This window comes from Ascaphus truei, chromosome 4 (assembly GCF_040206685.1).
Source record: "Ascaphus truei isolate aAscTru1 chromosome 4, aAscTru1.hap1, whole genome shotgun sequence".
NCBI classification, from domain to species: Eukaryota; Metazoa; Chordata; class Amphibia; order Anura; family Ascaphidae; genus Ascaphus; species Ascaphus truei.
In genome coordinates, this window is record NC_134486.1 from 313,654,809 (window position 1) to 313,681,998 (window position 27,190).

The 27,190-nt window shown below is 38.0% G+C and overlaps 1 protein-coding gene across 11 annotated transcripts in view; it reads left to right on the plus strand.

Moving 5' to 3' along the window:
• SNX14 (sorting nexin 14) overlaps positions 1-27,190 on the plus strand; it is a 62,658-nt gene that overhangs the window by 34,277 nt on the left and 1,191 nt on the right. For 5 of the 11 annotated variants that reach the window (XM_075597880.1, XM_075597881.1, XM_075597882.1 and 2 more), the window contains exons 15-28: positions 326-384; positions 2,479-2,505; positions 3,149-3,301; positions 8,576-8,708; positions 13,252-13,459; positions 14,325-14,408; positions 15,498-15,598; positions 15,755-15,866; positions 18,471-18,511; positions 18,608-18,727; positions 19,461-19,584; positions 20,607-20,771; positions 21,415-21,510; positions 22,113-22,204. In XM_075597880.1, coding sequence (XP_075453995.1) covers positions 326-384; positions 2,479-2,505; positions 3,149-3,301; positions 8,576-8,708; positions 13,252-13,459; positions 14,325-14,408; positions 15,498-15,598; positions 15,755-15,866; positions 18,471-18,511; positions 18,608-18,727; positions 19,461-19,584; positions 20,607-20,771; positions 21,415-21,510; positions 22,113-22,204 — 1,515 coding nt within the window. The remainder of the gene's footprint in view (positions 1-325; positions 385-2,478; positions 2,506-3,148; positions 3,302-8,575; positions 8,709-13,251; positions 13,460-14,324; positions 14,409-15,497; positions 15,599-15,754; positions 15,867-18,470; positions 18,512-18,607; positions 18,728-19,460; positions 19,585-20,606; positions 20,772-21,414; positions 21,511-22,112; positions 22,205-27,190) is intronic. The other 6 variants (XM_075597885.1, XM_075597886.1, XM_075597887.1 and 3 more) reach the window with 2 other exon arrangements.

Genomic DNA, 27,190 nt, shown 5'->3' on the forward strand with positions numbered 1-27,190 from the left:
CCTAAAATGTATCACAACCTCTGATGGATCTAGATTATTGTTATTTAAGCAGCACTTTATAGGAAAGTATACAATCACAAGGCATAGAAGTAAGTACAAAAGAATTCCTGCCACATAGAGCTTATGGTCCGAGATCTCTTGTGTGTGAAGCCGTATGCACAAGTAACAATGCACTCCCTTCCATTCAGTTAATGCGTGGTTTCATGCTATCATACAGATGGACAATCATTATTAATTGTATTGCAATCTTTTGGTGATAATTTAACCCACAATACAGTTTGTAAAAGTTGTATATGTTTTAACTTTTTAAAAATGTATTTTTTAGTATTTTAGGCAGCTGTTGAAAGGTGCCGAATCTCCTACACGTAACTCAAAATTTAACAGGTATGTTTATCCATTTAAGTAATTCTGTCAATCCCATGTTTGGAGAATTCTGATAAATATATTTTTTTTGTAACAGGCTAATTTTTTTTCATATTCAAGTAGATGGTTTTCCTGTAAGTGTAATTAGATTATATGAAAATGTAAGTAATTATACAGGATAAAAAGGAAATTAATAATGGTAGTTCTCTTGATTAACAGTATAATTAAACCATACGAGAAGTGAAAAGTGGAAAAGACCGATTTGTGCTGTTCAATAGCATTGAATTAGTGCCTTTCTGATAAATGTAGTGTCATAAATGACACCTCAAATGTAAAGTAGCTTAAAATCAGAAGAAAGGATATCCCTATTTTTGGTGTACATTTAAAGCAGCAGGCCAAGCTGCTTTTTTTTTTCTTTTTCTTTTTCCTCTCCCTCTTTAATATGTGCATCAGTACAATCCACACAATAAGTAATTAGCTACGTTTCCGATTGATCCATTCTCCTGGGATCGATCAGTGAAGATTCGGCTGGGGTTCACTAAATGGCTGTCAGTGCAGCAGAAGAGGACCCAAGATGCAAAGTTCTGTGTGGAAGATCATGTGACTAGGCAGTCACTAGATACAATTTGGTGCATTGCTAGAGAGAGGGCAGGGCTCAAAAAAGGGTGTGCCAGAGCCTGTTTCAGAAGAGGAAGGGGATGTGACTATAGAAACACAAAATGCTTGTTACATTAAAATTAAATTTTTAATGTATTGGAGTGGATTAAAAAAAAAATGCTACAACTATAATCTCATAGTACAGAACTAATTTATTTAAAAAAAAAAAACCACATGTAGGATATTGCTTGGTCTGCAGCTTTAATATGTACAGATGGTGCTATTGCAACCCGTGGCTTGCTTCCACAGGTGAAATAGCATGATAGCCCAGCCCTCTTCCTGCACAAGGGTGATTCAAAACTCCCTCTGGTGCGCTGTGTATGTCCCGCTGCAATAACATTGGCTACATATGTATATCTTTGTTATAGCGCCCACAGTGTACTCTGGGCTTTACAAAAGAGACAATACAATAAGCGCAGCAAACAAAATCATAAAATAGGAAAATAAATCCTTACACACTAAGTGGTATGTTGGGAGACTTGGAGACAGCAAGTGAGGGAGTTAGTGCAGTAGATGGCAGTGCTTGGTCACAATGGTTGGTAGGTGCAACTGTGGGTGTGGGCCACTACACATGACAACAGGCTATTGAAATGCTTCGGTTAAGAGGTGTTTTGGTTTTAAAGGTGGGGAGAGAAAGTGCTTGGCATATACTGAGTGTGAATGAGTTCCACAGGTAAGGGGCAGTGAGGGAAAAGCATTTAAGGTGAGAGAGAGCAGTAGAGGTGGATGGGGTGGAAAGGAGACAGTTATGAGCAGAGCGCAGGAGACAAGCATGGGCATAGCGAGAGGTTAAAGCTTCTATATAAACAGGAGCAGGCAAATGGAGAGGCTTGGAGGTGTGGAGGAGAACATTGTAGGTGGTCGGAAATTTGATGGGAATCCAGGAGAGGAATTTAAGGCGATGAGCCAAGACTGTTCTGGTTCTTTTTACTACTCGTAACTTTGTGTGTTTTCATATTTTGAGGCATTTTAAATGTTTCAACCTGCCTTCCAGCAGAATTTCTTATGTGTAGGCCCTGACCAGCACAGTGGTAATAGAGGAGAGGGCTAAACTGTCTATAACTTGAAGAGTTTAAGACGTCCTGCGAGAGTGCGGATTAAATATGGTTTATTGTCTCCTCCTAAAAAGTAACATGCTGCAGTATTGACTATAACTGCAAACGTCCAATTCTATGAAGTTTCTAGTTAGAGGAAGCACTCCCAAATACAGAATAGTAAAGCAACTCCTCCGTTATTATCACTGATTTAGAGACCCGCTGCAAGGCGCATGTTGCAAACCTACATCACAGATCGGGTTGAAAACTGTGTTGGTAACTTTGGTGCACTTTGAATTGCCTAGAATTGCTTAGTGTTATTCTTTGCCGCATGTTCATTTTCAAGGGGATGGGAAGCTTTGTTTTTGATTTATTGATTAAAATGTTGTTGACCCTGAACTGTATTTCCATATACCTGTTGCAGAAATAGCCTGAGTTTGGATGATTTTCGGTAAGTTTTCGGACAGCATGTCAGAATTACTATGCTGTGTGGTTACGTTGTTTGCCTTTATGTTCTTCAGCATCTTTGTGTCAACTACATTGTCTGTTAAGAAAAGCAAAATACTGCCTTTACTGTTTCAGTTACAATTATTCCAGTTCTGTTATTGAATACCAAGACATTTAACTTAATTCAACACCATTTCCATATATTAAATATAGATATTTGCCATATTTATTCAACCTTTTCTCTTGTTAATCAATTGGTTTGGTTCAGCCATTACAAAGCAACTTTAGCTTTGTAGTTTCCACCCACCATGTCTGATATCTTGGCTGAACATTTTCATTCAATTCCTTTCATTTGCTTTTTATACATGTGTAGACTATATTTATTTTCAAATTTTGTACCCAACATATTTAAATGAAATAGTCTGGAGGAGGAAATGTGTTGCCTCTCTCCAGGACTGTATTGTAAAGGCAGTATGCCTGGCTGCCTGAGCTAAGGACATTATTAAACTGAAAGCATGAGTGTCAAAAAACAAACGCTGTATGCTGGAGAATGCCGAAATCATATGTTATGTCTGTATTTCTTCTTACCATTGCTGCCTTGTGGATTATTCTTTTATTTTTTTTTCTCTTAACATACATCCTTCTAGCTGTGAGCCAGATTGTAATTGTGACTTCGAGGGTGCACCTTTAGACCCTGCTGCATTTTCAAATGAGGGGCCCTCTTCATCTTCTTTGCCTTATTCTCATTCAGTACTAACAACCCCTTCTGGCACTATGCCTACTCTCCCTTCTGCTTTAAAGTAAGTCAGGGTCCATCATGCACATCACGCCTCTTGTGTAAATGTGTTAACCTTAAGGAACATGTATTTGTGATTAGGCATGCAAACCTGTTTCCCATTAATTATGAGTGTAGCATTGTAAACTTTGTAGTGAAGAAGCAAATGATATACTGTTCTTCCTCGTCCCCACAGTAGTGCACAGCAGTGGGTTGATCCTCTCATCTGATCCTGGGAGGCAGATCCAAATATGTTTTACCTCTGAACAATATCCGTCTTACTTTTTTCTTTGAGAAGACGACGATATGACACTGTACAAGTCACAGATTGCATGGCTGTTTGGGTGTATGGATATTGATTGGTTGCCTAATGTTTGCACTTCTGTTAATTTCCTCAGAAGTTGACCAGATTAAGTGTGTAATGTTAATTAATGCAAAGGACACTTATAGCTGCGTCATGATTAGGAACACGGAGCACTTATTTTAGCAGCCAGAACTCTTTTCTGGCAGTTCTGCAGGAGCCCAGGGGAGAACAGGCAACAAAAACTAGCAGGCTTCTGCTTTGCAGCTCAGTTCTTGTGACCTCGAGCCCACCGTAAAATGGCCGCCTCGATTGGCACATTTCCCTTGGCTACACGTGTCACAGGGACGTCATCAGAAAGAGCTGCCGCTTAGCTGACAGCTCTGTAAACTGCTTATTGTGTCGATTACTGCAGAAGGTGATGAGTGAATCGCGGGCAGACTCCGGACACCAGGAGATCCTGCATAATAACTTCTCACACCACACACACTGCACTGCCCCACTTTACTAACATCATGGAGACCTCGAACTCAGTGCCCTGAGGGGGGAGGGAGCGAGATGAGGGGATAGATGAGTGAGAGAGGGGGTGGAGTGAGAGAGATGGAGGGAGGAGTTTTTAAGGGCTGTTTATAACCGCTCTCAGGAGTAGATCATAAAAGGAATGAATAGTGGCTGCATCACCTCTAAAGTAAGAAGACACGTGGCTGGTTGTTGTTAGACCTGTCCAGTATTTAGATGGCTCATAAAAGCTTCATACAGAGAAGGATTGGAAAGGCAATCCATGCATTTTCAAATGTTTCAAGATCATGGACAGCTGAAAAATAGGCTCAAGTGTCGTATTGAACTTCTGAAGGAACACATTTAAACTGCCACGTGATTAAAAAGGTGAAAATAAATCTTGAAGATTCAAGCGTTAACAAAACCCATGCGTGTTTAATCTTGGACTGTATGAAAGCATGCGAGCAGCTATCGAGGCAGTTAAATGCAGTGTGTCCTTATTAACATCTCTCAAACCATTTTTTTTCTGGAATCCTATGACCGGGTAGGAGACCTTAGCAAATCTGTGAATGGGCCATCCTCTTTAAGCATACTTTTGGATATTATTGACAACAAACATGGGCAAAATTTAATCATAATATTTGTTTCTTATGTAGTGTAGACCATGTACGCAGTACTGAATATAGTAGTTTTTTAAGGCCCAATAGGTTCCTGCCCTGAAAAGTTTACAATCTAATTTTAGTGCCCAAGACAGAAACATAAAGTGACTCTAAGGTTACAAGTAGCTGGCATAGTGATTTTAAACTAGGTTGACCTGTTTCAAAGGCAGCGTTCTTACCACTAAGCTACTCCAAGCTTCCGGACAATTATTGACTCCTGCAATCTGGACAAGGCAGGAAATATACAAGTTAGTAGTATTATACGAGTTAAATTCATATAGGCCTCTAGAGGCGATTACTGATCTAACACAAAGTCTCATCAGACTTTAGTTACATAGTAGATGAGGTTGAAAAAGACATACGTCCATCAAAGTTCAACCTATGCTAAATTTAGACGACTGATACTTATCCTGTATTTGTACTTACAGTATATTGATCCAGAGGAAGGCAAACAAAAAAACCCCAGTGAAATATCATCTAATGATCTCTCATAAAGGGAAAAATCCTTCCTGTCTACAAGTATTGGCAATCGGATTACTCCCTGGATCAGCATCCTTCCCATGTTTTACTTATTTGGTATATCCCTGTATACCTTTCCTTTCTAAAAAAAAAAAAAAAAAAGACCCTTTTTTTGAAGATACCTAATGTATCTGCCATGGGTAATGAATTCCAACATTTTAACTGCCCTTACTGTAAAGAACCCTTTCCTTTGTTGTTGGCGAAATCTCCTTTCCTCCACCCTGCAAGGGATGTCCCTGTGTCGTTTGTTCTGTCCTTGGGATGAATAGTTGACTTTAATTACTGTATGGAAACCCGCTCCTCACAACGTGTATGAATATAGTATATTTTGAAAAACATATTTATTTTTTTCGTGCAGTAATGTGTTGGATACACAAATTGCTTTCTTTAAGAAACGTTTTGTTTTTTTAAACCAACTGGTGCACCCTTCAGCCATCGCCATCTTTGAAGTCAATCTATTGCAACAATCTATCTTTTTATAACAATATTCTTTAATGCAGTAGAGAAAGTTATAAAATTGCTGGTTCCTTCAAGGAATCTAAATATAGGGTTGAAATCTTTGTCATCTACTCTTGTGTATTTGCAGATTATCTTATAAAAACGCATTACCGTGGCAACTATTTTCAATAACAATAACTTCCTCCAAGTAATCTGTGAAATTGTAATATGCAATATACAGAGGCTTTGAAGGTTATCTTATATTCAAATAATTCAGAAGCAGGTTCTTCCATATGAACCAGGAAATTGTGCACGCCCCTTAATACATTGAGTTCCAAAGCAAATAAATTACTCTGCTTAGATGTTTTTCGACGGAGCAAAGAATTATTGCCAGAAGGTACGCTGATTAGACAGGTATTGTCATTCTAGATTTAGATAGAGAGCAATCGTGAAGCAGCCTTTAAAATCTTACATCTCAACAAGGTTATAAATGGCCTTGACAGCAGCATTTATTGAAGCCTGAAAAGCTCATTCATGAAACTCTAGCAACATTATGGACAAAGCAGCCCAAGCATCAAATATTGAAGTCTAAAGTAGCTACCTATGTTAGTGTTTTTGGACAGCACTGTGTCTTGGATGCTAAAGCTTCTACAGGGCTTCTGGAAGAAATGTACTGCATGAGGTTTTTATTTATTCCTTGTAACACTGACCACCTTTTGCAGCCGATCTGTTTTTATTCCTGCCTTTTAAGGAACATAGTTTAATCTTAATTACCACAGATGGGAGGAACAACTATCCACAGTTGTTTTCTGCTTTGAGGGAACAGGACATATTTACCTTGTGTTTAAATATATATATTTTTCCACATGATGTAGTAGGAATATATTTTATTTAAATCAATTATATATGAAGAAATATACATGTGTATTCCACGAGCTTTGAAGAAACACCTTCATGTGGTGCCCTTATTTTTTTTTTAACTACAGAAGCTGTTCAAAGCTGATAATTGCTCTCATAAAGCTGGCTTGCTTAACTCTCTCCAGCCATCCACCTTACAGTATTTTTGTGACCACTACATCTGGCTTTAGTCATAATCAGTCATATAGGATTTCAAGAAGCACTGTAACATTTTCTACTATTGTCTTCCATTACCGCTTTTATGGAAATGAATAGATATCTTTGATGTTATCTTTGTTTAGCCGCACTCTTTGTAGATCAGCATAATTCCTTACGGTCTAATAGGTGTTAACAGGGGGCTAAAGTTTTCATACAAAATTGGGCACACCAAAATTATAATTATTTTGGTGTGCCCAATTTTGTATAAAAACATGATAGAATTCAATAGAATCTCCATGCTGACAGTTCTAAGCAGATCGATCCGGCTGATGTGTCCTTTAGAGATTGGTTACGTTGACCCGATTTAATTGTTTAAGCAATGAACACAGAGACATACAGTTTGAAGAAAAACTATATATAACACATTTTTCAGGGATATAGATAATTATAAGTTTCACAAGTGTTGTACAGTAGGTTGATACGTTTCAGGTCCCATATGGACCTTTCAAACCTGAAACGTTGTTTTTTCCAGTGTTCTTGGCTGTCACATTAAATGGAGAATTTCATTATGAACTTGTGAGTAGAGCTCTACTTTGTACCTCTGTCTTAGAGGAGACCTGCACTTTGAAGAAAGTGTTGTCTATGTTGTGTTGGCTGCACAAGCAGGATTTTCCTCCCCTGTAACGGTTTCCCCGCACTTTGGAACTGTGATATAGAATGCAGAAAGTTGCTTATGCACAAATAACAAAATTCTGAAGTTATATTTTGTCATGGGAACTCAGCTTATTTTAGCTATGTTCATAAAAAATAATAAACTGGGTTTACAATGTAATGTTAATCTGCTTTGGAGTTGAATTTTAAGTACAACTGAATTCATATCCATCCTGAAGTACGTGAAATCATATCAATTTTGGGGATTCATATTTTGGCTGCAAATTGTAGACTCATCACAATTTTCTAAACTAATGATGTGGGTGTAAAAACATTTTTTTCATTTATTGTAGTCAGACTTCAAATGGCTAGAAACTGTATGCCGGTATAATTGTGATGGCTTATATTGACCTTTTAGCTGTTTAGTTCACTGTGTATGATCCTGCTTATCCATGAGCCATGTGGATGTTGGTTTGGATGTAAGAAAGGTGTTTGACTACTTTTTACATGTGCTTTGCAGATTTTCACAACTTAACTTTTTCTAGTTGTATAAGGCCTTATTGTGCTAATGTTTAATGTATGTATGTTAAAAATATTTGTTTAAAGTAGCAATCGCCCCAGAAGTCTATATGAGTTAACTCCTATAATGTTAGTATCCTGCCGCCTGAGCATGTTCCGGTCTTTTTGTAATATTTTTTTAATGGGTTTCTAGTGTTTTAAAAAAAAAAAAGAGCTTAATTTTAACCTCCTTAATATTTCAAACAATTAAACTGTTTCCCAAACAAACCATCATAATTAAAAAAAAAAAAAAAAAAAAGCTTTGAAAATTTCCATAAGTGATTTGGTGTACTTTAAATGCTTGTTTTTTTCGATTTTTTTTATTGTAGAACACATTTTATTATGAGTGGCATGTATTGCCAACATGTGACAGTACTTCTTTTAGACACCCCATAGTGTTTAAAATATATATTTATTTTTTAACCTAGATTTTTTTTAACCTTTTATGTTTCTATATTGTAGCTAGATTTTTACTACTAATGTCCCTCCATAAGTTAAGTCAGACAATTATATATGAAATATGTATTCACCACATCATTCTCCTTCACCAATATTTTCACATTGAAAAGTAGGCTCCACAATTTATTTTGCATTGTTCATGTTATTTTTCACATTTCAGGAACACCCAAAAGAAAGGAGAATCCTTTGGAATCGGCAAAATAGGCAGTAAAATAAAAGGAGTGTTTAAGAGTACAACAATGGAGGGAGCTATGCTGCCTAACGCTGGAACGACAGAAAGAGATGATTATGCGGTAGGTAAAAAAAATAGTTGGCTGCCAATTGAACCATGTGCCAGCCATGTATACCGTAGCAAAAAGACCATTTCAAATGCGTTAAATATGGATGCAATACATTTCATACTGTTTTTGTGGAGGCAATACTCTTTTGGAGAGCTTAGAAATTAAATTTAGAAACATACCGGAACCATAGTATTAAATTTAAGTGTAATACATAATAAAAGAATATGTGCATTTGGTGATAGAACGGTTTTTGTTCAATTGAGCTTAAAACTTGTAGAGACACTTATTGGAGTACTGTACAAGAAAATAGGTGGAAAGAAGTGGAATGGATTCCTTTTTTAAGATGGTGACAAAAAACAATTGGCCTGAAATTAGATAAACGGATAATGTGGGAGATCAGTGCCAAGATATTATGTTGTATAGATCAGTGCAGATCATTGACAGAGGAGGAGAATCTTGTAAGATATCAATTGAAGTGAAGATTAGTTCTAGAAAGGAATAGGCAGGCATTGGAGGATAGTGAAATGATTGTGGGTAGCAGCATTTTGAATAGACACTTAGATGAATCTTGGAATCAGGGTAAATAGGGGATTACAACAGCCAATACTTTATGGCTGCGAAACATGTTTGGTTTGTTCTGGATCTTATCACTTACTCACATTGAAAGTTCAGATATTAACCTGGCATATGGGAAATCTGATGCCAGATTGATATCATATGAGAGTGGTAACTCTTCTTTATGGGTCAGACTTTGGTATTTATAGTTTTTGCTACTACAAGCACTTTCATCACAAATATAATACTCATTCCTGGATATGATTATTACATGTTAAACCTAGTTTAAAGTTCTAGTAGTCGTATTGGTCCTGGAGATATGTAGGTTGTGATATCTTTTAGGGGAGCAACATTATTGTTTCTCATAGATGGAATTATAGTACACAGAGGTTTGAACACCTCACAGGTTTCTTCAAGTGTATATGAACAAGATACTGATGAGATTTTGAAAGCTGTGGACACTATAAATGTATGCATAAAGAACTCTAATATTGGTCCCCTACAAAGTATAGTAGCAGACAACGAACCTACAGATTTGAATCTGTATTTTGACTAATCAGGGTTATATATTAACTACATATATATTTAGGCACTGTACCGTGTATAAGTTTCACTGGATGTGCACTGAGCTCTGTCTGTGTTTCATGTTCTGTCTCTGGTTTTAAATATATATTGCCATGCTCAGTTGCACTCCTCTGTGACACTTATATGCTTACAGTATATATATATGTTGTGGTTAATTTGGGGGTTTAATATGAGCTTGCAGGTGTCCTGTATGTTATATATTAACTACAGTACTTGTTATTTTAACATAGAAATAGGTATTTTTTTAGAAAATGTGGGCTAAACTATAACCATCTGTTTTTTTTACTAGGTGTGCATTAGGGCTACGTTGTCAGATTTTCTATCTTTATTTTGTACAGTGTTGCATGATACACATACAAGTGTGGCAGATGTTGGTACACGTGGAATAGCACAAGAAAACCGCTGGATATATTGCATGCATTAAGGAGATTACACACAAATTGCCATTATTTTCAATGGCAGTTGGGGGAACAATGCAGTACCATTAATGCATTGCATCCAGTTTGCGGGAGTAATAACAGCTGCTGTAAATTAATAATCTAAATAATAGAAATACCTTAAAGTCATATAATCAGATTCAATGTAGGATGCGATTCTTTTTAGCAGACCAACATTAGAGGATTTTTCAGGTGTACTGTTTCAGCACATCTTCTACATAACTTAAGTGAGGCGTAGAGGTAGAGATCAACTCTTTAGGGAGTCTTCAAGTGGAGCGCTGAGCAAAATTAGCATTTGCAAGAGCCAAGTTTGATACGTGTCAGAGGTACATTCATCTGTGAAAATAAGTTTTAGTGTTATAGTAGATGAGGTTGATAAAAGACAAATGTCCAGCGAGTTTAATCTGTTAAATTCAGTTGACTGAGATGCTCATCTTTTATTTGTATTTATATTGATCCAGATGAAGGGAAAAACCCCAGTGAAACTTTATCCAATCATGTCTCTTACGGGGGAAAAAAAAATATTTCCTGGCAATCCGCTTTCTCCAAAGATGAATATCCTTCCTATATTTAACTTATTTGGTATATTCCTTGTATAACTTTCCTTTGTAAAAAGATGTCTAACCCTTTCATAAACATATCTATTGTATCTACCACCACAGTCTCTGTCATTAGTAAATGGCATTTTAACTGCCCTTACTGTAAATAACCCTTTCCTTTGCCATTGGTGAAATCCCCTTTACTCCAATCTCAAGGATGACCATGTGCCTTTTGTACAGCTTTTGGGATGAAAAGTTCCCTCAATAGACCCTTGTATTGATGCTGAAAAAAATCACCATATCAGACATCAATACAAGAACTGCTGTGGGACAGCACTTTTCCCAAACCGGACACACTGTAGGATGTACCAGTAATATTTCTCAAAGGAAATGATAGCAATACACAGGAGAGAAGAACATGGGACATTACAATATGGGACTAAAAAGAATGGCGTAAATCAAGAATCTGGATTTATGACACATGGCAACATTTAGCCCACTTCCTGCTCCACAGTTTAGTGAAGGTGTGAGCATAACGGCTAGACTACCTCTGACGCCTATCAATTAACTGCTGTTAATTTTGTCATAATCCTATGACCGCTCTAGTTAAAGACACCCCACAGAGTTGATCTCACTTTTACTCATCGCATTAGGATAGATATGTTTCCTTCTAGCTGTAATGCCACTGTGCACTTGAAGACAAAACCTATGAGGTTTTGAAAGATCAGTACATTATAATTGCATCCATGAAGAACTGTAATGTTGGGTTGCTAAAAAGTATAATAACATGTTATCAAATCTGCTTTTCTGCAGAACAAACACGGCTACTAGAACTTTGAACAGCAGCCATATAATCTAGTGATTTGTGTATTTCCCCATTATGTCCTTGTGAAAGCAAAATGCACTTGCCTTTTCTTTATCCCAAATAGTAATTCGAGGCACACAAAAAAAATGATTTAAAAAAAAAAAAAAAGGACTTGGCTAAATAGACTGCCAGCGTTATTAAGGTCTCCTAGACTTGGATTCTTTTATTTGTTTTATTGACCCTGGAGTAGAAATAATGTGATGAGGCAGGCTGTCAAGTGCATCAAAAGCAGGTAGCAGGTAAATCTTGTGTTTAGCAGCAGTGAGATCATGGACTACTTCGGTGAGGAAAATGTGAATATAAGTATCATAGAAGCCTGATTGGGAAAAATGTAGAAAGCATAGGAGTTGATGAAACAGCATACTTCCTTAACCCTCTATCTGCCAGAATGGCATGCTTTGTAATGGGTAGACCCCTCACAAGCAGATAACACAAGTTCTCTCTCTCTGTTAATGTTTGTTTAGCTTGGATTCTGCATTCTTAAAGACTTGGGGTGATAAAATGGTATGTCCGTGTGGCATTGTTGCGAACATTCAAACACATGCATTTGTATGGAGCACAAACAATGGTTCTAAGGTGGCGCTCCCACCGCAGTGATTTAAAATAAAAGAAGATACATTCGGTGACTTAACACGTTTTGCATGCGTCTTAAAATAGTGCAAGTCAAAAAGTGATCAGTGCAAATAAATCAAAACTAATATATTGTGATAAAAGAAATACAGCGCAACTCTTATAACATGAAGAAATATCAAATATAAAAATGAGTTGAATCCTTGCCGCTAAGACCGAAGGAAGAACTTTTCTTCCAGTCCTTCCAAACAGTACTATTTTTTTCCCAGGGTGCTGTAGGGGAGCACAGGGAATCCAGGAATAATGAAAAATAGTCACAGTAGTGTAGTAGAGTGTCTCTACTGTATGTAGAAAAATATTGGTGAAATGGGTACGTTTCTTACTCGCATGTTCACAATTAAAACGGGACGTATTAACCAATCTGTGGCAATCTTGATATCGGTGTTTTCACAGTTTCGGGCAGTTTCAGGAGAGATGGAATAGATATACAATAGTGCAGAATATCTGACAAAGGTTTTTATGTATCAAAAGTTAAAACTTTAAGTGTGCACTCGCATATTGAATGTTCTTTTAAAACGTTTAGCTATAAAGCATCAGAGTTCTCGAGCTGGGATCTCACTGCTCCACCTCGCATCGGCGTCTGCGGCGTCCCACGTGCTAGTGACGCAGTCGAAGCCTACCAACAGAGAGACGCGGAGTTGCAAAGTTCTATTTTCCATCCGGGCACAGCATTTGGTGATGCACCCATTTCACCAATATTTTTCTACATAGAGACATATTATTATTATACTATTTTGTGTTCCTTTATTTTTCATTTATTCGTGGATTCCCTGTGCTCTCCTACCTTTTGGAAAAAAACATATGCATTTGTATTAGATAATTGACTAGTGAGGCAGAAAAACCTTAAAAAATATATATATATTGTTTCATTATAAAGTGCTGCATAGATGGATGCTGCCATATGAATAAAAATCCAATCCAATGTTGCATACATTCTTTTTCAGATTGAAGAAGGTACAGTGGTATTGGAAGATGATTCCCCAGTGGAAGTGGATGCTGCAACCACCCCCAACACACCTCGTAATCTCTCAGCATGGAAAATTAGTATCCCATATGTGGACTTTATTGATGATTCTTACCCTGAAAAGAGAGAGAGGAAAGAGCGAATTCCTGTCTATTGTATAGATGTGGAGAGGAACGATAGAAAAGCAGGTACAAAACTGTGTGATTAACTCTTAATTATTCATTGTTTATGCAATGTCCAAATTTAGTAACCATAGGGACAGTGATGTATGTTTCTTAAATGGAAAATTAGCTTCTCCATGTATGAGGGTTATTATGCAAGATTAAATGTAAACCTAATGCAAAAACTCCATAATTCATTGGGCTCCAGAATTTTCTCTGATCAGTTCAAACATTCATCCACACAACTACATGTGCATAGAGCTACGTATAGTAGGTTGACTGGCATGACTACATGTACCTACTACGGTAGGTTGACTACATGTACCTACTAGGTGTAGTAGGTTGACTGGTAAGATGTCCATTTTGTGAACAAACTTTTCCAAGTGTTCCTTTTGGATACTGATATTTTAAAAAGGACATTGAAACCACTGTGTGTTGTGCAGAGGTTTCTGAGAATGTCTTGGTGAATGTCTGTGCTCTATAGCGCTTGTCCTTTTCATAGTTAATGTAGAGTTTCTGGTCCCAATGTAGGACAAGCTTGGGGACGATAGCCTCTTTGAAAGTGGACTCTTTCTATAAACGTATTGAGCGCTTTTACACACACAAAAAGACAGCGTTGACCGCGTTTTCCCTTAAAGTCTTTGCTGGCAGAGGGCTTTGCAATATTCCTCTGGCAGCAGCAGATAATTAACAAGACATATAGGGAGTTAGAACTGCAGTGTTTAATTTTCTGTTGGTTGTAGAGTAGTAGAGACACGACAGCCTAATTTATTCCACACTGAAAAGTGATACTGTAATTATGAAAAAGCGGACTGTCATTGGTTATGAATTGTTTAGATACATTTAGTCTGCAATTGAGTTTATAGGTATTGTGTTGTTTTTTTTATTGTAGTGGGCCATGACACTGAACATTGGTCTGTATGCAGAAAATACTTAGAATTTTATGTTCTGGAATCAAAACTCACTGAATTTCATGGTAAGCTCTTCATTTAATTAATGTTTATTAATTCTGTCTGATGACCTAGGCCTGCATTTATTTTTTAACAGAAACTTAGATATTGCCTATTGGGCTCTTATCGTATGGAAACTTCCATTGACTGCAATAGGAGTTTCTGAGTGATAGTGCACCTATCAGCAATATTGCAGTTTAATGATTAACTCCATAGAGCATCAAAGCTTTTTTTTTTTTTTTTCCAAAAATGTTAATGGACACGTAATTTTAGTCTAACAGCTATTTTTGTTTAATTAAACTCTGAAATTATTTTTTACGGTTTATTATCTTAAGCCAGTGATTTTTTAACAGGAACGCCGAGTTCCCCGAGAGCTACCCTGTAATTTCCAGGTCATTTGAAATTTAGACCAAATAAAGAAGAACTTACAATGCATCTGATCTCAGACGCGCTATTAGAGAGGACTGGGGTTCCTCAGAATTTCACAATATAAATATAGGGTTAAAAAAAAAACCTGCCTTAAGCAATTCGGCATTGCTAAATGATTATGTATTGAATGAAAAGTTGAACTCGCACAAATGTTTAATTGTATTTAGAAACATTTTTACCACCAGGTGGCAGCCCGGGAGTGGCCTAGGGTTTGTTTCACAATGGAACTACTGTAATTATGTAACATGCCGTTTAACAAAACATGTTACATTGTCTTTGATTAGAGGTGTGTGAACTCTGCAAAATTTTCAAAATTTTGCAAAGAAAAGTCTATGTTCTCCCCAAAAAATGTCATGGAAATATGTGCAAGGTCACATGACCAATGTGTGCAGGTGAATTTGGTTATGTGATTTGCATTTTTGTGAAATAAAATGAACGAAAAGTATGGTAAATACAGAAATCTCGCAATTTGGGAAATTTTTGTACATTTCATAATATCAACATTTTACACCCTTTTTTAATTGCAGAAACCAACCTGCTATATTTTTGTTAAATTGCGAAGACTTGTGAACCAAATCCTGGACAGTCAGCACATCTTTGACTGTTCATAGAACCTATACATGGGGATACTGTAAGGTTGAAAGATAATTTTCTAATGTAATACTATTTAAATTTCCTAAAAAAAGGTACATTTCCGGATGCCCAACTTCCATCAAAAAGACTCATTGGACCAAAGAACTATGAATTTTTAAAATCGAAAAGAGAAGAATTTCAAGAATATCTACAGGTATGAGATATTTAATTGCTCGACTTATGTAACACATTTTATAAGTGGTATATGTTTATTTATGGGGTTTTTTGTAAGGTAAGTGTAGGATGTATTTGGTTTATCTCTTTTGGTTTATCTCTTTATCTTAAAATTGCTTTTGTTACAACTCTACAGAAACTTTTACAGCATCCAGAGCTAAGTAACAGCCAATTGTTAGCAGATTTCTTATCGCCTAACAGTTTGGAAACTCAGTTTCACGACAAGATCCTGCCAGACGTGAATCTCGGTATGTGGAAAATGTCATGTTAAAGTAGTGAATATAATGCAGAGTGAACTAAATTGACACGGGTATATATAGCACACAGAAGAAATGGAGAGGACCACGAATAGGGCTGTTAAACTTCTGATTGAGAACTCGCTATTGGAGCATATTAAGTTACAATATTTTCGGAACGGTTTCCTAGTCCCTGGGCAGTACACGTGGTAATCTTTATTTTCTTCTTTAGATATTGTTGTATGAAGGCATTGATCGGCTAAGCATTTTTTTTTAACATGATTAAATCACATGCTTTTTAATGAGACCTATGACTCGTGGAGAGTCATCTTTTGTTTCTTGGCTTCCTCCAGCCAGCCGTCCTTTTATTTTAACTGGACAACCTCTCAGGAAAAAAATGTGTATGTATATACACACACACACACACACACACACACACACATACATGTGTGTGTTTTACAGATATTATGCGCTGACATTCTGCACCTGTACTCGTTTGCTGTGTAGAATTATGAATATAAAATGGAGGTAATGAGAGGATTTTTTTATTTTTTTTTAAAGAAGTTAAAGCATTTTTGGAAAGCTAGTGTTATAGTTAGTAAATTAAGTTCTACTTCCACTGGTGTTCCATCAAGTAGGATATATTTACATCAGTTGAAACACACGTACAATTATGCAGTAGCTACTTAACACTTATTAAGAATATTAACTATAATATGTACAGAGTACACCATGGTTCTTGAAGCAGCATTACAGATATATGCAAAAGTGAACCTAAACCCTTTTGTTATCATATATTTAAGTAATAATCCCCTCAGAACAGGGCATTACTGGCCAATAATGCCCTGGCTGGAAGAGTTGAAGGCCCCACGCGCGCACACACTCTGCAGCTCTATACACACACTCTGCAGCTCTATACACACACACTCTGCAGCTCTATACACACACACTCTGCAGCTCTACACACACACACTCTGCAGCTCTACACACACATACAAAACAGCACACCACGCGCGCGTACGCGCACATACTTCTGCTACACCCATAAACACTGCTGCTGCTGACACACACAAATGCTGCTGCTGCTGACAAACACAAATGCTGCTGCTGCTGACACACACAAATGCTGCTGCTGCTGACACACACAAATGCTGCTGCTGCTGACACACACAAATGCTGCTGCTGCTGCTGACACACAAATGCTGCTGCTGCTGACACACACAAATGCTGCTGCTGCTGCTGACACACACAAATGCTGCTGCTGCTGCTGACACACACAAATGCTGCTGCTGCTGACACACACACACTGCTAATGACACGCACACATACTTCTGCTACACCCATAAACACTGCTGCTGCTGACACACACAAATGCTGCTGCTGCTGCTGCTGCTGACACACACAAATGCTGCTGCTGCTGACACACACAAATGCTGCTGCTGCTGACACACACAAATGCTGCTGCTGCTGCTGCTGACACACACAAATGCTGCTGCTGCTGCTGCTGACACACACAAATGCTGCTGCTGCTGCTGCTGACACACACAAATGCTGCTGCTGCTGCTGCTGACACACACAAATGCTGCTGCTGCTGCTGCTGACACACACAAATGCTGCTGCTGCTGCTGCTGACACACACAAATGCTGCTGCTGCTGCTGCTGACACACACACACTGCTAATGACACTGACGCGCACACACACACTGCTGCTGACACACACTGCTGTTGCAGACACACTGACACACACACACACACACACACACACACACTAGACAGAAACGGCAGACACACTTACTTTGCAGCTACATACACTCTCTCTCCTTCCTTAACTCAACTGAGTCTGTTCGCTCTTCACGGAGGCAGGGGGAGGAGTCACAGCCTGCTGCTGCCTCCTGATTTATCCCCTACCCTGTCTCAGAGCTGTTCCTACCTCCTGACCAATCCCCTGCCCTGTCTCTGAGCTTTTCTGACCAAATGAAAAGTTGATTGGCTGGAAATAAACACTTGGCAGGCTGCCAAATTTTCCGGGCATTACTGAATGACTAATGCCCGGAATTTTAACCAATCAGAGAGAAGGGATTTCAGTAATGCCCGGAATTTACCAGCCTTAGCCCATAATATAGGATAAACTTTTTTCATCTCTTACATTGGTCTTATGTTTTTATTTGGCAGAGTAAATTAAATCATTGGGATTGGCAGTGGGGTGAAGATTGCATACCACCCCTAACATAAGGGATGGCTTTACAAAAACTGAGTAATAGTACAGAGACTGCTAAAGAGAGCTCTTCTTCTATTGGTAGGAAGTAAAGGCAAGCACAGTGAGGTGTATAAATACAGCACTTTCTCCGGCAGATATGTTTATTGTAGCCACATCTTTGGATATTTTGCTATTAGATTGTCAACTGAGAAACTTGGATAGTTGTGGCCGGGATGTCTGACCCTCTACAAACACGATGATAAATAAATGTTAATAAAACTTGCAATATATAATTTACAAGACCTCTTTGCCCATACTCACTTTCCCATGTCTGTCCATTCTTAAAACTACATAGAAACCTATTAAAATATAGGGGATCGATTACATTCAAAAATGTTGTTGTATTTTATAATTTGCAGGAAAAATTATCAAGTCCGTCCCAGGAAAGCTAATTAAAGAGGTGAGTATGGCCTTTTCTGGTATGTATCTCGTATGTATCTGTTTTTAGGGGGGGGGTGGTTTGTTCCTAAATCGTTTAATGTGTTCTAAACTACAGAAAGGACAACATCTGGAGCTCTTCATCATGAATTTTATAAACTCCTGTGAATCACCAAAACCCAAGCCAAGTAGACCTGAACTGACTATTCTGAGTCCCACTTCAGAAAACAATAAGAAGGTATGATGTAAGAATGGACAGTTGCTTTATGATATTTTACCAATAGGTTGCACGACAAGGATTAATGCATATGGTACAGCTACATAAACGTTAACGAACTTTTAGAGAGCACTGACCATGTATTCACTTATTTACAATCTAAGCATACAAAAAAAATTAAATGCATGAAAGTGAGAGAGGATCCCAGCATTGGAGATCTTCCAGTTTGGGCAAGTACAAGAAGTCATTTTATCTCTTTAACATATTTGTGTTTGTTGTACATTGAGGATCTGGCTTTCAGTGAAGCTTGAGATATTTTATATATATATATATATATATATATATATATATATATATATATATATATATATATATATATATATATATATATATATATTGTACCTAATTCTCACCCCAAGTTCAAACTGTTCAGTTTTCCAGTCCTTTTTCTCTTGTGAGCTTGCACCTATTATTGAAGTGTTTTAACTTAATTTTTTTGTTTCATAATGCCGATAGTCTTGAGCCGAGATTTGTATGTGCATTTCTATGCTAAATAATATTTTCTACTACCTCCCAAAGATTGGAAGATTAGAATAGCATAACATTCAAAAGGTACTGCATGGCACATTGCAAAGCAATGTGTTGCTTGTCCCTCTGGCTGTCAATGGGGAAGAATCTTTTAATCCAAAAAAGAAAAAAAATGATACATCCTTGGTTTCCTAACAATGCACGATTATTTGTGCTCTTGTTCCAGCTTTTCAGTGATCTGTACATGAACAATGGCAACCGCTCTGAGAACGCAGAGCGAAAGCATAATCAGAACTATTTTATGGAGGTGATGACTGTAGAGGGTGTTTATGACTACCTAATGTATGTAGGTAAGTCATTTGATCCCTTTTTCAATGTGCACCTAACACAGAAGAAAGTGGCATGTCACCAAAATGTAAACTTAGTTGCAACTCAATATTTACCAAGCATATGAGTAAATATAAGGTAACCCAAGAGTTTTCTGTAGAATAATTATAGTGTATCGAGTTTTCGAAGCCTAACATCATTTTTCTTCACGTGCACACTACAATTGAATCTAATAACTCATGTTGGTTTCCTAAAGGTAATACAATTTAGGATGAATCTACATTTCTCCAGGACTAATCTGGCTACTTGAACATTGAGCTACTAAGGTCAACCAAAAATTAGTGCCCCAAAAAAAGTTAAAATCCGTCCCCTACCTTCTTCTAAAGCAGTGCAAATGCAGACACCTGCGATAGGTCACAAAATATTAGTATGCAAAAAAATCCACTGTACTGTTATAAGAATTTTGCTTGACCAACTGTGGTATAGATGCCACGTCATCATTTTTGGATTTTGGTTCTGATGATATGTTGGTGTCCACCAATGTTACAGATATATTCGATGTAGTGAATGCTTTGTATAATACTACACATTTGTTATGCCCCGCAGACTGTATAAACCAAATTGTCCATGTAATCTTGTTGCCAGAGGAATGCATAGACTGTTTTTGCAGAGGTGGAAGGAGGTCACATGCTCCCTGCCTGGACAATTAATAAGGGAGAGACAAAGAAAATTATCTTCTTTTATTTTTATTTTTTTGGAAGGTATCCCTTTTCTCAAAACTTCCCTGTGCTGAGGTACTAATAAACACAATAATTCACAAACCAAGCTCTTGAAGTTGCTCAAGTTTGCAAGGACTTGAAGTCCCAGGTGTGAGGTAATTAAAAAAGTAAATCTAGTTTTGTTATTGGATACAGGAACAGCTGCAGATGGTGTATTCAGTTGGCAATTGCCTGTGTTGAGTTGAATAAGTTTCTCATATAATATAACATGCTTGATGCGAATGTGGAGTTAACGCTTTCTATCCATATTATTCTGTCATTTTCAGGGCGTGTTGTCTTCCACATTTCTGATTGGTTGCATCACCTGTTGATGGGTGGACGAATCCTTTTAAAAAACACCCTTGAGACATACACTGACTACTACTTACATTATAAACTGGAACACCTATTTCAGGAGCATCGTTTGGTTTCCCTCATTACACTTCTTAGAGGTCTGTGTTTAATGCTCTCTCCATGTTTCTTAACTTGGTAACATTAACTGATTAACTGATTAACTAATGGACCTAATTGAGGTTAAATGATTTGACTGTGTAGAAATAAGTCGTTGGTAAAGTCCTGCCAGTCAATGTTGTGCTTTTTGTTTTTTGTCTGCTACAGTAGAGCCATGTCATTGTTTCCCTTCTAACACCCTGCCTTGCATGTACAGCCCCATATTACACAAAGTAGTTAGCCGTGATTTAATTAGAACCGTTTCAGATAAAGCACTTACAGGAGCAGAGAATACAGTGACAAGCTCCATTCATTTTATTTGCAAATTCAGCCACTTTGAACCCCAACAGATGGGTCTTTTGGTAGGTATATTAAGAAAATGATTATAACCATATGGAAAAATAAGGCCTATCCTTCACACAGTTAATGATATCTGTTTGACATATATAGTAAATTGAAGAAAATGTACTGAATATTATTACAAAAATGTAACTAACTTATGGCCCCAAATTAGAATTGCTTGCTGCATTACATTGTTGTGGCATTTTTTTCAAGCTAATCTTGCATTTGCTGGAACTAGTGTAATGGAGAATGTACAAAATGTACACCATAATTTTGTTTGTTTTGGATTCGCTTATATTTTAGATGCTTTGTTCTGTGAGAACACAGAACCCCGATCATCTCAGGATAAGCAGAAGCGGGCTAAGCTGACCTTTGATGAAATGATGCGTTACATTCCAGGTATGTGTTTTACGTAGTGTTTATGAAAAGGAAGAAAGGGCTTTGTAGATTTACAGTATATGTGTAACTGCTACTTGTAATTGTTTCAAACATTGGTGTATAATTGTCACTTGGTTTTAGCGACTCAACCTTTTTTGCCCAAGTTGCCTTGACTTTTTTTTCCCGTTATGATTTATATCTTGATCACCAATAGTGAAGAAAAGCGGTATGATTTTGTATATTCTGTGGAGATATGATATTAGAGAATTTACATTTGAGTAACAGGTTTATTTGCAATCCAGTGTGATGACAATAATATTTTTGTTTAAATGATCGCTTATTTTGGATGTTAACGCTGTGTTTAGGCATACACTTTGGAGGGCTTATATCTTGCGGAGTTATAAGAAAATCATAATTTTTTTCCTTCATGTTCTGCAAAAAAATTAAATAATGTAACAAATAAGCGAAGTTTATGAATAGACATTTAGACGGTATAAGTTTGAAGTGCATCCTTACAGGACAAGGTTAGATTGTTTTGTGTATGTCGTAATAAGTGTAAAATCCTTACTGTATCAATGTATTTTATCTGTGTTGTCTCATCTCTCCTTTTCTATTGTGTTTAGATTTAATAGGAAAGTGTATTGGAGATGAAGCAAAATACGAAGGCATCAGGCTTCTTTTTGATGGACTACAGCAACCTGTGCTTAACAAACAAGTAAAGATATATATTTTGGTTGATTCACAATCATTTACATGTACCAGTGTTTTTGGATTCTGCCGAGTGCTAGGGGATCCAATAATATGGGACAAAACAAAAATGTTAACATGCTGCATCAGGCATTGGACATTTAGAGAGTACAAGGCAAACAAACCGGTTCTTGAATCATTTACAAACTGCACAATTGCATTTAGAAATCGGGTCCTAGTACGTTATAGGTCTCATCAAGTTGTAACCAGCATGAAATAAACAATTGCTTGCCAGAAAAAAAGATTGTGCAACTCTGGCTTGTATATATGCTTGTAGTGACAGATTCTGGAATGTGCTTTGTGTTTGCACCATACTGCATCATTTTGCCAAAATCAAAAGCATCTCCTTGGAGTTCACACCTTTCTTTGTGCTCCGCTGGGGGTTTGCCTGACATTTTTGCCCTTTTCTCTCCTGCATTGTTACATAGTGGTAGATGGTGAAAATATAGGTAATAGAAAGCACTCAATTTGGAATTATGAAAAAATGGTGGTAACTAAACGGAGAAGTAACCGGTGCACGAGAACAAGGAGGGGAACCCTAATCCCTCCACATAAACCAAATAAAAAAGAAGGGAAGTTCCCAGCACTCATAAATAAAGAATAAAGATAATGGGAATAAGCCAAATTAGTTTTAATGCGTTGAATACAAAAAATACATATCAACCAAATGAAGCACAATGAGGATAAATGTTTAACCTGCAAAAAGGTATACTCTTGTGTAAAGACAACACTAGAGGCAAGCAGTCAGTAGTGGATCATCAGGGACAGAATCCCTGCACCAGACGTAACTCTTTTTTGCTTTATTGCTTTTTCCATATCAACTTTAAAAACAGTATCTGTAATAGGTGCTTTTCACACTGGACTTTAGACTTGTGTTTCCCTGTTGTTGCTAGTTTGCTCCGTGGAGATGGCTTGACCACTTTCACTTGTGGAGCCAGTTATCATTGCCTCAGTAGGGTGCTATTTGTGGAACCTATCATTAAACTGCGGCCACGCTGTCGCTGAGCTCGCTCATGCTTGGGCGGTGACGTCACCAACTCTCCAAGCATGAGCGTTCGGCTGTCCTGCAATAATTTCAGAGCAGGAGTGGGCGGCGTGGCTATTAAGGGAGGTGGAGTGTCATTGGCTGAATCGGGGCTGTGTGTGTGTGTGTGTGTGTGCGCGTGTCCCTCCATTCTTCCTCTTCTCGTTCTTTAATCATTTACAAATTGCACAATTGCATTTAGAAATCGAGTCCTAGTACTTTATAGGTCTCAGCAAGTTTCCCCCCCTTCACCTCCCTCTGCTCCCCCTCCCCTCCACACTTTCCGCTAAATGTTGTGGGGATCTTAGGGGGGCACCCCTGTAAATGTGGTTGCGATCTGGGGGGCGCCCCTGTGATTCTCTCGCTGTAATCCACTCAGTGTTTATTCCATGTTCAGTTTGCTCCTCACAGACAAATCCACGGAGCTGAAAGTGACAGCACACCCTCTCTCCCCCCCCCATTGAAGCTCAGAGCAGGGTCACATGACCCTGCTCTGACCAAAGACAAATTCCCTTGTCTCCCAAAGCACCAAGCTTGGGAGATCTTACGTGCCTGCGCGCGCCGTGTGAGCAGGGGCGTAAGGATTACTATTGCAATAAGTAAACTCGGCAAGCGCTGCGCGCTCAGCATTAGCATGGATGCAGCCTTAGCAGCACGGTGCTCAGCCAGGCTTCCTTTGCCCAATGAGTACATATTCTGTTCCTCATCAGAGTAGTGTTAAGGGATTGCTCCTCCATGGTATACTGCCCATTTAGGCTTAAACTAATGTTCATGCTTACAGAAGGGGTTTTCCCACTATAAACTAAATTTTCTGATTTTGTTTTAGAGAGTTTTTTGTCCACAAGGGTAAGGGAAGTACCTTGGCTCGTCTAGATCTTTGGTAACGGGCTTGAAGAAGGGTCTCACCCCCCGAAATGTTGCCTCCCCTATTCCCCTGCATCCCCGCTGTGTTACTCGTCTTTCCCTTCCGCCTCCTTACCCTACCTCGTGTTTCTCCCTCCCCACATGTTACGTTTCAGACCACATTGGCCCTGTACACAAGAGTATACCTTTTTGCAGGTTAAACATTATTCTCATTGTGGTTCATTTGATTGATATGTATTTTTTGTATTCACCACATTAAAACTAATTTGGATTATTCCCATTATCTTTATTCTCTATTTATGAGGGCTGGGAACTGCCCTTCTTTTTTATAGTAGTAGATGGCATTATTGCTCCTCTTTTCACCCAGATGCAATTAAGTTAACGCACAACTGATTAACTACATTTGTATGAACTACTCCTCATCCTTTGCACTCGTTTTCTTGGTCCATCCAAGAAAGAAAATAGACCTTTTTGCTTTCTGATTTAGCTTTAGTGTTATTTTCCATCATATTCCTGTTTTTGTTCCTGGATCTCTTTAAGGCTCAGATTTACCAAGGTCTGTTAAATCCCTGCAATGAATGTGCAGTTGCCTACAACAAGAGCGGCTGTTAGTTTCCTTAACGCCTGATTGCCTGCAAAAATAACAGGCGTAATTGAGCTCATTAGCACAGGGTGAACACTACATTATTTAGAGAGAACACTGCATTATTTTAAAATAGCCACGCATCATTTTTGTCAAAGGGAGAGAGTTACAGTAGTAAAGGGCACATATACGTTACATGCATAGCTACAAAACGATGAACCTACAGTATACTACATGGAATGAGACAAAAAATACCCGGGAAATATGCAAATAAAAAAATATGTAACCTGTATTTCAATTCTTTATTTGCATATTTCCCCTGATAGGTTTCCAAACAAAAAGGGGATGTGGGAAACCGCTACTGGCTGCATATAAACCTGGCTAGAAATATTAGTCGGTGGGGCAACTCCTAAAACCAAAAAGTTATGTGCAGAGTTTTATATAATGAGGCACTACATCTGCAAAATTACATATTTTTATTCATTAAAAAAAATGACAATTCTATCATACAAAGGCAAACAAGACAACATGTAGTTTATAGGGATAAGAAAACTGATACATACGTGTGACCTTCAAAAAGTACATTTCATTAAGAGCAACAGCAATATTAATTAAATCTCAAAAGAGGAACCCAAGTCCATAGGGTATTGAATAGATAAGAGGCCTAAGTATTTACAATATTTAGTGCAGTGTGATAAATGCGCTCAAATATCATTTGCAAAATTAATTATTTTCAAAAAACACTGCAATACTATTTATCTTAATCCACACCTAGCCCATATACAAATAAAATTCATAGAAGTCCTCTTCCTCCAACACATTTACTTCATGTAATGAATCAGCAATCTGCCCATACTCCTGTAATCCGCGCTGGTATCTTTCGCCTCCTCGCGTGGAGCATAAATTAATCATTTTGGAGGTATACAAGTAAATATGACCTCTCTGTGCCATCTCTCTCTAATGGCGTTTATGGGATGCTATTGCTCCCCCAAAGGCAGTTTAGAGCTATCTAACGCTCCTTTCTTAGTGTTAGTGCACTGCCTGCTGCTGTACTCTGATGGCACATTCTTTTGCAGTGACCTGGGAGACTTGTAACCGTAATATTGCCCCATATTTCACTATCTTTTGGTACAGTAGTGGGACATAATTGTGGCTTGTTGTCATCTCTTACATCAGCATAGTGATAGTTTCCTCGGGTACCCAAATAAATAGATTGCAAAGTTATATATACGTACTGTATCAGAATGAGGGCTTTCAGGGGGCAGCACTTTCCCAGATAAAATAGCTCCTCTTTTAGCTTGGATACACCATCTTTACATCATTGGTGGGACAAATTGTTGCTGGTTTAGTTGGTTTAGCTTATGAGCTACAGGAACTCTTTGTTTACACAGTGTAGCCAGACATGGTTCTGCATTATATGCAACTTAAAAACTTTAGTGTTTAAAGGAGCAATCCATGCAATATCCTACATGTATTTTTAAAAATAAATCGGTTCTGTAATATTAGATCTGTTACTAATTTTTGTTTTTATATTCCACTCTTAATGCCTTTTAATGAGTTTTAATATTCTGAGCATGCCTTGATGTGTATAGCAGGTTTTAGCCCACCTCCCCAGCAGGGCAAGATCTTTGCAACACTTTCCAGGTTGTGATTTATTTTTTGCCAATATTCCTAGCAGTTTGAGCAGCAAAAAATAAAAAAAAATATAAACAAACTTTTATAGACTTATTTTAAAATATTAAATGGTGGTTCCTACCTTTCTTTTTATGGTGTTGGTACATAGTATGATTTGTTACACTTAGGGGATGGTGACCTGGGGGAGGAGCGCAAAGTTGTTGGAGGGGCAGCGGCGGTTGCAGAGGTACCACGATCTTCCCAAAGCATTTAAATTAACTGCCGGGGAGCGCGCAAGGCCTCTGTAACTCACTTACCTTCTCTCCAACGGCTTCGGGCGATGAAATGACGCTGCGGGCTCATGTGATGTAATGTGACGTCACATGACCCCGTGGCGTCATTTGACGCCGCGTTGCCAGGTAGGTAGGACGCGAGCACTGGGGCTGAGCATGCATGGGGGCGCAGTGCCAAAAGTTTGCGCACCGCTGACCTGGAGGGCTGTCCTCAGGAGCTGGGCCACGCTCTTTCACTACAGGGATACTGCACATTGGTCCTCAAGATACTTACTGGTAAAGTTTCTGGTTTCAAATTCCCCTCCAGGGTAAACAAAATGGCAGCCAAATTTAGCAGATCCACAGGCCAAATATTAAGTAATTGGTTCTTGCTTAATATTGGCCATTTAAATCTACTTTTAAAAGCGGTAAGTATTTTTTAAACCATGGGTCCCCAAAACTGAAAATAGCATGGGTTCAGTTCTGGAGGACGCCCGCCTCCAAAAACTGAGGGTTAGGATGGCTGGAGTGTTGCTTTAAATGTATTTGATTTTAAATGGAAAAATAAAAGGGAAAAAATCTTTGTACAAATTTTTA